The 12,423-nt window shown below is 49.7% G+C and overlaps 4 protein-coding genes across 4 annotated transcripts; 1 reads left to right on the plus strand and 3 right to left on the minus strand.

The window, feature by feature from the left end:
* Positions 1-1,076: 1,076 nt before the first annotated feature.
* On the plus strand, positions 1,077-1,760 carry PFLUO_LOCUS920 (uncharacterized protein; the record flags this gene model as incomplete). Its single annotated transcript, XM_073787066.1, has 1 exon — positions 1,077-1,760. One exon carries the CDS (start codon positions 1,077-1,079, stop codon positions 1,758-1,760), a length of 684 nt encoding a protein of 227 aa, XP_073635015.1.
* Positions 1,761-2,843: 1,083 nt separating this feature from the next.
* PFLUO_LOCUS921 (Tripeptidyl-peptidase sed2) lies at positions 2,844-4,713 on the minus strand (the record flags this gene model as incomplete). Its single annotated transcript, XM_073787077.1, has 3 exons — positions 2,844-3,530; positions 3,585-4,546; positions 4,605-4,713. 3 exons carry the CDS (start codon positions 4,711-4,713, stop codon positions 2,844-2,846), a joined length of 1,758 nt encoding a protein of 585 aa, XP_073635016.1.
* A 1,262-nt stretch (positions 4,714-5,975) lies between these two features.
* Positions 5,976-7,654, minus strand: PFLUO_LOCUS922 (uncharacterized protein; the record flags this gene model as incomplete). Its single annotated transcript, XM_073787088.1, has 2 exons — positions 5,976-7,429; positions 7,492-7,654. The coding sequence occupies 2 exons, from the start codon at positions 7,652-7,654 to the stop codon at positions 5,976-5,978; spliced, it is 1,617 nt and encodes a 538-aa protein (XP_073635017.1).
* A 2,514-nt stretch (positions 7,655-10,168) lies between these two features.
* Positions 10,169-11,083, minus strand: PFLUO_LOCUS923 (uncharacterized protein; the record flags this gene model as incomplete). Its single annotated transcript, XM_073787099.1, has 2 exons — positions 10,169-10,696; positions 10,751-11,083. The coding sequence occupies 2 exons, from the start codon at positions 11,081-11,083 to the stop codon at positions 10,169-10,171; spliced, it is 861 nt and encodes a 286-aa protein (XP_073635018.1).
* Between the last annotated feature and the right edge of the window lie 1,340 nt (positions 11,084-12,423).

Below are 12,423 nucleotides of genomic sequence, written 5' to 3' on the forward strand. Positions count from 1 at the left end.
TTTTATTTCTTGAATGGAGTTGCCTTTTTTGCTTTTCTTTTTTCTTTTTCTCTCTGTGTTAGTAGCCTTCGGGGAAACACGTAGTACGGTGTGCTTTCATCTATGACTATTTGGTTGCGATGCAAGTCAGGTATCTAAATGAATTACATCATCCTGTTTGTACAATTCCCTTCTAGGAAATTTTCCGTCATCTCCGCATTCCAGCTCGACCCCGCGACTTCGTGGGGCGTCGAGACGATGCTCCAGCGGAGACAACCAGCTATAAATGCCTACTTCCAAGCACGGCACAACATTGACTTGCTGCAATGGGTACAAATTATCACAATGCTACCGATTTCCCTCTCTTTGTTGGCTGTGCTGCAGCTGCCTATCAGTTCAGCTTCCACGCTGAGATCCCGAATCGACAATGGTGTTGCAAAAACACCTCCAATGGGGTAAACGCGTTTTTGCTTAGTTTAAGCTCATGCTAATCTCTCTAGATGGAACACATATAACCACTACTCGTGCTCCCCGAACGAGAGTATAGTTCACTCCAACGCAAAAGCACTAGTGGATCTGGGGCTTGCTCCACTCGGCTACCGCTATGTCACTACTGATTGTGGCTGGACGGTACTAGACCGAACATCTGATGGCTCCTTGACTTGGAACCATACCTTGTTTCCAAGCGGATTTCCTGCATTGGGGCAATTCATTCACAATTTAGGCCTTTTTTTCGGAGTATACGAGGATGCAGGAATTAGATCTTGTCAGACGACTATTCCGCAGGCTGGAAGCTTGTGTGAGTGATGCTTTATATGATTGAAATAAATCATAGAGTGTTCATGCTAATATACCGCCCGCTGTAGACCATGAACCGCATGATGCAGCGACGTTTGCCTCTTGGAAAGTCGATTCCCTTAAGTGTAGGAATTATCCTCCAATCCAGTTCTTTTCAGTATCTTACTTATGCTCCAACAGATGATAATTGCTACTCCGACGCCACAGCTGGATACCCAGATGCGGATTACACCCCCAGCACGTCGCCGAGATACCGATATGCCAACATGACCAAAGCATTGGCAGCTCAGAACCGCCCCATGTTGTTCCAAATATGCGACTGGGGTGTCGATTTCCCTGCACTTTGGGCTCCAGCCCTAGGTAATACGTGGCGTATCAGTAACGACATCATTCCAGACTGGAGGACCATCTTCCGGATCCTTAATCAAGCCGTCCCCTCGACTTCATTTGCGGGACCTGGGAAATGGCCTGATCTGGACATGCTCGAGGTTGGCAATGATGTTTTTACAACTCCCGAAGAGCAGACTCATTTCTCGATGTGGGCTATTCTGAAGAGTCCGCTCACTATCGGCGCGGCACTGAAAGATGATTTGACTGCTATCAGCGATGTCTCCTTGGAGATCTTATCGAACAAGGACGTTATCGGCTTTAATCAGGACTCTCTGGCGCAGAGTGCGAATCTCCGTCGACGCTGGTCCGAGGCTGGATACGAGGTGTGGAGTGGACCATTATCCGGGGGCCGTATGGTGGCTGCATTAATTAACTGGGCCAATGAATCTAGGGAACTGACATTGGAATTACCCGATATTGGACTGCAGCATGCAAAGATGGTCAAGGACATATGGGCGAAAAAAAGGTTGAGCAATGTCCGCACAACTTATTCGGCTACTGTGGCTGCTCATGGTGTTATGTTGTTAGAGCTGGAAGATGTCACAGAGGCAGGGCTTTATCTCAGCAGCCTCTTTGCCACTTCAAAAGGGTAAGTAGTGCATGACCCGTGTTGACAGTCGGCGATTCTTGCTGAGTCTTTCCAGCTACACTACAACTTTCAAGAGTGTGTATGCAAACACTACAAGCAGCAACTATACCATCACTGTTTCTTTCTTCAAATCTACTGGCACGTCAAACAAGTTTTATTTGCAAAGCTCTTCAAGTTCGCAGAGGAAAAAGGTTAATGTGCCAGCGTTCAAACGCAGCGCTTCGTCAACCATTTACTTGACAGCCGGATCCATGAATGAGATCTCAATCGATTCTCTCGAGCCCATCGACTCCATTCAAATAATCTCCCCGAAAGGCAAATACTATCCTTGTACTTCGTTTTCTCTCTCCGGCTCTGCAGAGCTCGAAAAGTGCGGCACGGGATTCTGCCACCCAGTTGGTTCAAAGATCGGTTATATCAATGCCACCAATACCGCACGAGCCACCATTACAGCTAATGTGTTGCACTCTGGCACTTCGTCAAAGTACCTTGAGCTTGATTACATTAACAATGATATTGCCTTCTCTACTTCATGGGGTTTGGGTTCCAACTCGAGGAATATTACTGTGTCTGTCAATGACGGAACTCCCTTTCGACTTGAGGTACCTCTCAGTGGACGCCATAGCGAGCTTTTTGGTCCTGGGCTGGGATGGTGGGATAGTGCAACCCTTGGTTTGTTGGTTGATGGATGGAAGGATGGGGATAACGAAGTGGTTGTGGGGAATGACGGCATAACCGATGGGTTTACATCTTGGGCAGCTGATATCGTGGGCTTGCGTTTGTATGACTGATTTACTTGACATATAACATACAGCATCCATACCATGGTAATCAATCAGCTGGCTCGAGTAACTCATCTCTATAGCTCATGTCCACGTGATCTGAGTGATCTGTGATATGTGGGTAGATCAATGGGGTGCAGGTCATATTGTGTGTAAACCAGAACGCGAATACTGATCCATTTATATGTATTTGCAGAAATCCTAGGTAGCAGCTATGTGCACCCTGCCTGATAGCATCTACACCCTATTATTCCAGGAATAACCTGCCAATTGATGGAAGACCGACATAAACAGAAATGCAATATCTAATTGCCAACAGCCACCTTCTTCATTTCCACAAAGTTCGGAGTGCCCAGACCGGTGACAGGGTCCCAGCCCTTAGTAGCGTTCCAGCTGGCATATGGAACTTGGGAGCAGCCAGTGCTGCCGCCAGTAGTGATGTCGTTCAGAACGGAGGCCCCGTTGGTATAGATCCACGGATTAAGGAAGCCCATAACAGGCTTGTTCGCGCGCAGACGGGCATCGTTGAGCAGAGCAATAACTCCAGCAAAAGTCGGAGAAGAGCACGAGGTGCCTTCCAGGTTGGCGAGAGAGCCAGCGGTATATACGGCGAAGTTTTCACCCTGAGCAGCAACGTCGGGGAAGGCCCGGCCCTTCGGGTTGAATAGACCAGCCCACTCATCGCCCAGAGCCTCAAGGTAGGCACTGACTGCGTCGTTCTGGTAGGAAGGGCGCTCCCACAGATCTGAAAATCCACCCGATGAGAAAGAGACGGCGGTCTCGGGCGACGTGTGAGTCGTCGCACCGACTGAAGTCACCCACGGACAGGCCGCAGGGAACTGGGGAGGGAAGTGAGTGGTGTTGGAGCCGTCGTTGGTTATGCAAGCTCCTCCAACTCCCGAGTCACCGGACGAGAATAGGACGGAGACACCACGGCTGCCAAGCTGTGTAAATAGGTTACACACGCTGCGGGCGTACTTCTCAGGCACGCTCTGGAAAGATAGTCAGACCATTAATGCCCAAATCACTTCAGGGGGATATGTTACCTGTTCATCCTCCCCGTACGAAGTGGAGATCACCTGCGGTAGATCATCCTTGTCCATTTTAAGCACATTCTGCAAGAAATTCAGGTATGGCTCATTTTGATCGTCTTTCTGGCTTGGTTCCGCTGCATCTGGGACCAGCGGTGCACGACCGCCAGTGCTGAACTCAGTAACTGGAATAGGAGAGCTCATGCCGATGATATACTGAGCATCCAGGTTGGCCTCGCTAGCGTCGCCGGTGTAGCTCTGATTATTCTCGCCGCCATGATAAGTAATGACCTTGAACGAATTCTTGGCATAAGGAGCAATGTTCTTCTTGAACAGCTCCAGGTCTGAGAAACGAGCGTACTGCTCAAGATAACTGGCAAACCCCACTTTGCTGCCGCTGTTGGCGTCGGCCTCATAATCGCCAACGTTGTACAACTGCTTAAGGCACTGAGGAGTAATAGAGTTGTTGCAATCCCCATCAGTAGTGGCCTTGCGGAATGAATCCTTCGTGCGCTGCGGCTTGGTGTGCAAGGTGGAACGCTCTGCATGCAGCTGACCAAAACGCGTGGTAGGGGACACGAGATTGATATGGGAAGTCAGGGAGTCCGGGATCGAGTATTCCAAAGTGCGAAGACGCTCAACGTGCTTCACGCGATTCATATAGTATTGGAAGTTCGCATCCAACAGCTCATTGGCTGTGTCCACGGTAGTTTCAAAGGTGATCCAATCGGCGTCTTGCTCGATCTGCGTAATGCCGGCATCCCCTAACCATGCACGAACCGAATCCACAGCATCGCTACTCGGCTGCAGCATGCGCTTCATCTCCTCGTGGGTCTGGAAGTGGTTGCCATAGTTTGCGTTGTCAGGGGACGACATATCCATTACGGCCTTTTCAAATCCATAGACATCGCTCTGCGCAAGGGCGATCTGCAGACGAAGGGGTTGATTGCCACGAGGGCTTCGGGAGTGAATCCATCCTATATGATACCAGTTGCTCAGGACGGGTTCAACTCGAACAACTCTCCACGAACTCACCCTCCGGCACATGGTTCAACTTCTCGAAAATATTCGCGGTGGCGGAGGATGTCAGAAGTGACATAACCGCCAGGGACAAAGCCCCGCGGTTCAATAGGGATCCAAGCATGGTAAAAGGAGAGTAGGTATTACACTCCTATCGAATTACCTGCGAGGGATAAACAAGGAAAGTATAAAGAACGAAATAAATTATCTGAACAAAGGCCAACAGTCGGTACTTGATTTATTTATTATTTGTGGTTGCATCAGACAGGGGAATGAGGGACCATCAAAGGAATGCGGTATCTCGAGAGTCCAACAACACCCGTTGGGAAACTGGAGTATGCCTCCAGGGGTCTCCTCGGTCGCATTGCTTCCGGGGGCTATTGGGCGGATATCCGTCGGCCAATCCTCAGCTCAAACCTTCTCGGACAAGGATCGGATGCCTTATTTGGTCAGCTGCTGCGGAGGCACAACGCGTGAGGGGGCATTGTTGCACCAAAGCGGGATGGCGCCGGGGTGCAGCCTGTGATGTGATCGGTATGGAAGCATCTCCCTGCCTGCGCTGAAACATTGCGACCCTGTGCTCCGAAGATGACGGTGCAGCGTCCCTGGCGATCGGCGGGAACAGTCCCCTCGTCCAGTCTGGCACAGGAAAGGATTGACAAACGGCACGACGCGTAAATGAATACAGTAATCAGTCACTTAGCGTGGGTCGGGAGCTCGTACAGAACATTGAGTCAAACTGCACAATCGCACCTTGCACGGCAGTCTGAAATCGGCTTCTTCTGTTTGTGCTGCAAGTGCTCAGGAAACAAGTCACCCGAGAAGAAAGGAGTCGATGGAATCCAGAATGCGACCATCTGTGCCTTGCCAAGGGAACAATCAACTTGGCGAAGATCTATCGCCCAATAAGCCAATGTCTCCCCCACCATGGACTTAATGAATTCTCGGAGTCCGCGATAAGATTCCAGAGATCCAGCATTTTCCAAGGTTCTCAGATCGGAATCCGCAACCCTAAACTGTCATCGGATAGAATTGGTGCCAGGCATCACCAGCCTCGTTGTAGAATAATGACGACAGGTTGGACGCCGAGTCCGCAGTTCCATAATATTCCGAGACGGTGTGACCAAGATAGGTGTGGTCGTTGCATGGGACAGCAGTTGCAAGTGACAAAGGAAAGCACCTAGGCATTGAAATACATGTGTATGTCCCCATTTACTACTGTTCTCGGGAAGATATATACTCCAAGAATTGATTCTATTCACTTTTCCCGGCATTAGACCGATTTGAAATTGTAGAATATTATTTAACGCTAACTAGCAGCCCACGCGTAGATACAACATCGATATACAGTGCCAATATACTATCCACTACCACAAGTGCGCTCACCTACTCTTTGGAAACAGGTGGCTGCACAGGCTCAGCGGCGACTTCCATCTGCTGCGCCTGGATAATATCGGCGATGGCGTCCTCCGTCTGGAGGTAGGTGCGGCTACCCCGGATGAACCAGAAGGCAACGGCAATGACGAGCATGACCCCAAACACAGCAATTGCGTAGTTCATGTCAGCCGGTGAAGGGTTAGGGGCGCCGGGGAAGAGGAAGAAGATGGTCGTGATGATGCAGTAGATGACGCTGACCCAGTTCAAGAGCGGGCCCCAGCGGCCCAGGTGGAATGGACCTGGCTTGAGCTTATCACGGCCGGCTATGAGTAGGGACATAATGGGCATGGCGTATGAGACGGTCAGTGCGATGGTGCTGACGCTTAGAATGGCCTCGAGCACAGTGTTGGCGAAGAGATACAGGATGCCGACTAGGGCAATCAGGAAGCCCTGGAGCCACAATGTTCGTGCAGGGACTTGCCAGACTGGGTCGACATGGCTGAAGTACCGGCTCCAGGGTAGGCCGCCGTCACGGGCAAATCCCCAGGTCAAACGAGAGCCGGTTGTCAGAATACTGATACCCTGACCAACTCCGTTCCAGATGAAAAGGGAGAGCAGCACAGTGGCACCCTTCAAACCGATGGTCTGGAGCATAAGTGTGATGAAAGGCAAATCTGCCTGGAGGACATCCTTCACGTTCTGGATACAGAACAAGCACACTACCATGAAGATGAACCCAGTCACCGCACCGAAGAGCACCGCCATCCAGATAACGCGCGGGGCGTTACGGCTCGGAGCAGGGATCTCCTCGACCATGTGGATGACCGAATCGAATGCGGTCAGGCCGTATGCAGCCTGCACTAGGCCGGTAAACCAGGTAACTCCGTCGCTCCAGCCAGTTTTGTTAAACCAATTTCCAAAAACGAATTCAGCAGGCTGGAAGGATAGGCCGGGTTTCACGCCAACCGAGATCAGGAGCGCCAAAGAGAGGACGACAAAGAGACCGGTGAACCAGATGCCGACGAAGTTGTTGATCCACGGGAGCACCTTGTCTTTCCGGCAACCGACAACATTGATGACAGTCAACAACAGGGTCACACCAATGTAGACCACGAAATTGAGCCACCCCTCGTTGACGCCGTTCCAGTTCGGCTCGAACATAGTCCTCATTCCCAACATGAACTCAGACATAAAAGCGATTTGGGAGGCCGACAACGTCCACCAGCCAAAGGTGTTAATCCAGGCACACATGTATGACGCAAATCGGCCAAGGGGTGTGTTCCACAGTCGGTATACCCAGTAGGCTTGACCCAAAGCCGTCGGCATGCTGCTGACCAACTCGCCCAGCGACAGGGCGACACAGAGATTACAGGCGGTGACCAGCACCAGACCCCAGAGAATCGTGATAGAGGCGCCATTTGTCAGGCCACTGCTGAGATCCTGCGCGAACGTGGAATAGGTGCCTAGGAAACCCAGGTTAGTATGGGACTGACGACCATTTTCTTCAGGGCAAGCAGGAGCATACCCAGCACACAGAAGGCAAGCGCCAACATGCTCCACATATTGAATTTCCGCGTCAAGGCCTGGTCGTGGCCCAGCGCCGCAAGGTCGAGTGCATCTTGCACATCTTGGTCAGTCGACAGCGCCGGCTTGATAGGCTCAGCCTGTTGGTTCGACTCCAGATCCATCGTAGTTTGATTCCAGCCGGAAGCGTTAAAGAGCAATTCAACGGGCAAGCAGGAGGGGGGCCACGTCCATTTTCCGCAGAAGATAAACCTGGGGAAGAAAGGGGGCCAGATGAGCGAGACGACGGATTCTATATAGTCTTCGCAATCATGATTTCGTTCCGCGCTGTGTCGAGTCGAGCAAGGATCATCCCCCACGGAGGCGTCGTGTCAAGCGAAGTTAATTCCGCCAAAAAAGACCGGGGCAACGAGATAAAGCTGGGGACGAAGATGGAGCGGCCAATGACAGACACCGGAGACACAACTTTCGTTGTGGATTGTATCAGTGGGATTGGTCACAGACTGGGGTGCGCTTGATAATGGAAACGAAGAGTGCGAAATCGATTTTGTGGAATTTTTTTGCGGGGATTTTTTGTACTGCTCGGATGGACTTCCTCGAAGTGGGCCTCGCTCTGGTGGTTGTGGGTGGTCTTCTCCACAATGGCGATGGTTATAGTTAGTATGGTCCGGAGAAAGATCCAGGCTAAACTCGATCAATGGTTGTTTCCATAGCCCATAGAGAATAATTCATTGAACCCTACGATTGTGGCGGGCGGGCGATGTCTGCTCCAAATCGGAGGGAAGGCCTCTAGAAATTCCCGACAGTAGAGATTTCCAGTAGGACAAGGGATCGAAATACATCTTTTCTTCCTCCCACCAGTTCGAGAGGTCTCGAAAAGCCTCAGACATGCACGCGGGATGCACTCCATGCGCCATCGGTCAGCTACTGTAAGCCTCCGGTCTCCGTAAAGCCAGTCGAGATCATCGGTGGCGACCACTTGGGCCTGATACGGCAAGTACATCCGACGAGATAAGCCACCCGAGAGCCACCACAAGGAGCATTATCAAATCCACCGATGTCTCGAATCTCGAGATACTGAGTGATTAACTCCATGGTGGTGATGTGCGAGCTTCACGATGTCCCGAGATTTCCCTTATATGTCCACTCCCGAATGGAATCCAATCCCCAATGGCGTTTGAGTGGACCAAAAAAAATTGGAGCATCACGATAATCCTCGATGCATGCTGCTGAGGTATCGTAGTGACCCATAATAATCAGACAAAAGGGAAGCACGACACGACGAGCGCTGGCTGGTTAGGCAGCAGCCCTGTGCCGCTCGAAGCAGCTCGGGAACTAAGGTGCCGGGGTTCACCTTGAACAAGGAGAACACCGGATGTCGCGTCTTTGGAGCTTGACTGAACAAGGTGTCTTAGACACGTACAATGCTGTGCTTGGATGAGAGATCTCTCTGTCCAGCTGCGAACGCCGATGTAGAATCGCTATTGGCCTGTATCGCCGGGCCTCGGCCCCAGGGTCTCTTTCTCTTTCCCTTCTCGGGGGCGGAGGTGGATTTGATCGGTAATTGTTGCAATTAGAGTAGACTGGGACGCTTCCCCAGGTCTGCGCTTGTTGAATCGGTGGAGTTTTTGTGACAATTGGTTTCTTAGAGCATCAGTAATTGTGGGGGAAGATAAGCAGCTGTGAAAGCGTGTTTTCATAAGGGATCTTCGGGGCCTCAGTGATATTCAAGTACCAGATCAGCACCCCAACCTCGATTGGGAAATTTGAGCCTCGTCCGTCTTTAAGGCCTGATGGGCGCATTCTGGAAAACAACTAGTCTCTGCATCCCTCATCAATTGACCAATAATCCATAGCGCAAGAAGCGGGTTCGTTCCGAGCTGCCCATAGCTCGCGTTTGACTTTTTGCGGCTTTTTCGCGATTTCGGGACATGACCATTTCGAAGTGTCATCAATCCGAGACCAGAGGGTCATGCGTAAGAGTATCCGTCCCATTATGCAACAATGTAATGTTAATGCTCGGTTATGCAAGCTGGGGAGGACGCATCGGGAGGACGCACCAGTTCACGTTAAAGTGCCTGAAACGATGTGGGTTCCAAGATTGTCCTTGCTCTTACCAATAACATGGTTTTGAGCGGCATGCACACCCATCGAATCCCAAGCCCAGGATGGACTCAAGAGAAGCCATCGTATTGTGGGCCGTACTTTTTTTGGAGTTAAAATTATAGAAGACAAAATTCGAAACGGACCTTTATATGCAATGTGCACTAGCGAAGAATGGCGTCAATGTTTCCCTTTTAAGCATGTTTCGCGCGATGACCGAGCTTTAAATCATAGGTGAACATGTTATAGGTATATCCGGCTGCGAGTCATACCTTGGACCTACTTGATTCGGCCTAACTGCAGAATACAGAGCAAGTAAGGGCAGATTTTGCCCAGTCTCAGCTATTGCATCATTATTTGACTATGGACTATGAAGCTGACAGATCTAATATTAACACAAAACTGGAGACTTTTCTGTTGTCAATAATGAAGATGGAAGAGACCAATTAAACCTAAACTCCGGCTTCCATGCGTGAAACGCCAATCCACTCCCAAGACTCCTAACAATACTTCACAACATAGGAATGTAGAAAGAAAAAATTGCCTATCGCGCACAAGTTCGAACTGAGTCGGTTTCAAAATTGATTTGAATACTGCCATCGCCTTCCCGGCAGGATATCCTGTTTCAACAAGCTCAATTCATCGCGCAAAGCCTGGTTTTCTTGCTGCATTTTTTCAATATAGGCGAGGGCATTTGTGAGAATCTCTGACTTCTTCAAAGAACCGGACCTGCCCTTAAGGCTATGCTTCTGAGAGCTTGTAGGAGAGACGGATTTCTCCAGCGAACTGAATTTGGCATTGATGTTTGAGCGGTATCGTTTCTCAACGATATTATGAGCGGCACGCTTGGCAGCATTGCGTGTCTGCGGACCCTGATTGCCGGTGGACAGGCAATAAGAAGGCTCCTCTGATAGACTGCGAGATTTGCAATTTGGGATGTTCTGGTTCGTTGAGTCCGCTGAGGAGGTCCGACTTTTTGGTTGAGCATTGTATTGAGCAGAAACTGTCTTAATCACTTGATCGACGGATGACCCGGTCTCAGATGTGGTTGAGTTAAAGGAAGGGTGCGTGAAAGACCACGTTTGATCGTCACTATCAAATCCCTTCCTCGGATGTCAAAATCATTATTTCAATTGAGACAGGGCTGCAGATCTTACCGATGATACTGAAGTGCTGTCCTCGGCCACAGGCAATGTAAACGCATTCATCCCGACCGGAATGGCAAAGGGGTCATTAAAGAAATTTTTTGGCCCTATGTCGGCCAACTTTTCGGACACGTCAAAAGAAAGGGGATTCATGGCCGTGGAATTCGAGGCCAAAAGATCGATTGCGTTGTCGCATATCCAGTTGTTAGAAAGAGGACCAAGACACTCTTTGGTGGCAGGGAAGAAGTCGACTGGTCGAGTCTGAGGACTCATCGGCTGGCTGGTGAGGTATTTCTCAACTTCCTGCGGGAGACCAGAGAGAGAGCTTGATCGAGAGAAATCCATTGTGATGGTGCTTGAAGATGCTCTATGCAGACTGGGGTTGGGAGCAGAGGGATTTTTAAAATACTTTCTGAGCAAAGGCAAGCGTCATCTGCAAAATAGGGTATAAGGTATTGTGGCAAAATATTGACGATCAAAAATAAAGACGGCAGGTTACCATGGAATAGAATTGAGTTTACGTCGGCCGCACCAGATCAATATTAAATATGGACAGAAAGCACCACCTTGCAAGAAAAAGGATAGGAGCGTTCATTCCCGAATACCACCTAGAGGCTATCAATAGCGAATCATACTTACCGCTCCTTGACCGAAGTGACAGCCGAGGACCGGCTGTGATGTACAGCATTGCCGTTTCCCCAGCAAAAGGTCTGGATAGGTCTCCTTTCAATGCTCTCGGAGGGCTCGATCTGAAGCCACCGCAGGCTAGATTCTGTAACAGTGGCCGGTTCCGATGCCAGCCACCAGAGCTGTGGAGCCAGTCAGATGTCAGAGGCGCAATAACAAACAACTGAAGAACTGCTGGCTACCAATGAATTGGGTGGAAGTCAGCAAGTGGATCTGGGGCGCCGTTGGATCAGCAGCCGCCGGCCGAGAGTCGGGGCCGACATAAAGTCAATGATGTCCACACTCGACATAAGTACTAATACTTTCGGACATTATTGTTTATTTGCATCGTAACTATCATTTTCTCTCTTGTTTTATCACTAGTAATGAAGCCCTGCTGTACTACTAGCACGCACAACACGAATTTAATGGAATGGGGTTTATTAAAAACGTATTTCAATTTCTTGAATGAAGTAGATTGTGATGATTAATTTATCCTTGAGCATGTTTCTTTACATATGGGAGCCGTATTTGGCCGACCATATTACTTCATATGCGTCTTTTAGTCGTGGTGTCATTCGGAACCTGAGTTTCCTTTGCCACGAACTTGCGCTCCTGTTCAGCCCGATATCTGCTAACTTCTAGGTCTGCCTGGGCCCCAACTGGTTTTGGTCGGACGAAATAATACGGGATCACTTTCGCAAATGCAGGGTCGGAGGAATTTATTGTTTCCGCCATATGAGACATGGAGTGCCGGCTAATGCTGTATCTGCTATTATTCCGAGATACGTGATCGAAATAGCTTTGCCATAGGTTTTCTAAAGGGGCCGCAGAGTATATTTGCACAAATTGCGGCTGCTTAGCTTTGATCAAATGCCGAATCATCATTACCCCGAGTTTCAATTGGCATTCATAGGATATTATGGATGTTGCTAGCTATTATTCTATCTGGAGTAACAAAAGAGGGATAAGTTCTCTGCCGCTCCACATGAAAACACACGATTAGGACCTACCATGGT

This window comes from Penicillium psychrofluorescens, assembly GCF_964197705.1.
Source record: "Penicillium psychrofluorescens genome assembly, chromosome: 1".
In the NCBI taxonomy this organism is placed as follows: Eukaryota; Fungi; Ascomycota; class Eurotiomycetes; order Eurotiales; family Aspergillaceae; genus Penicillium; species Penicillium psychrofluorescens.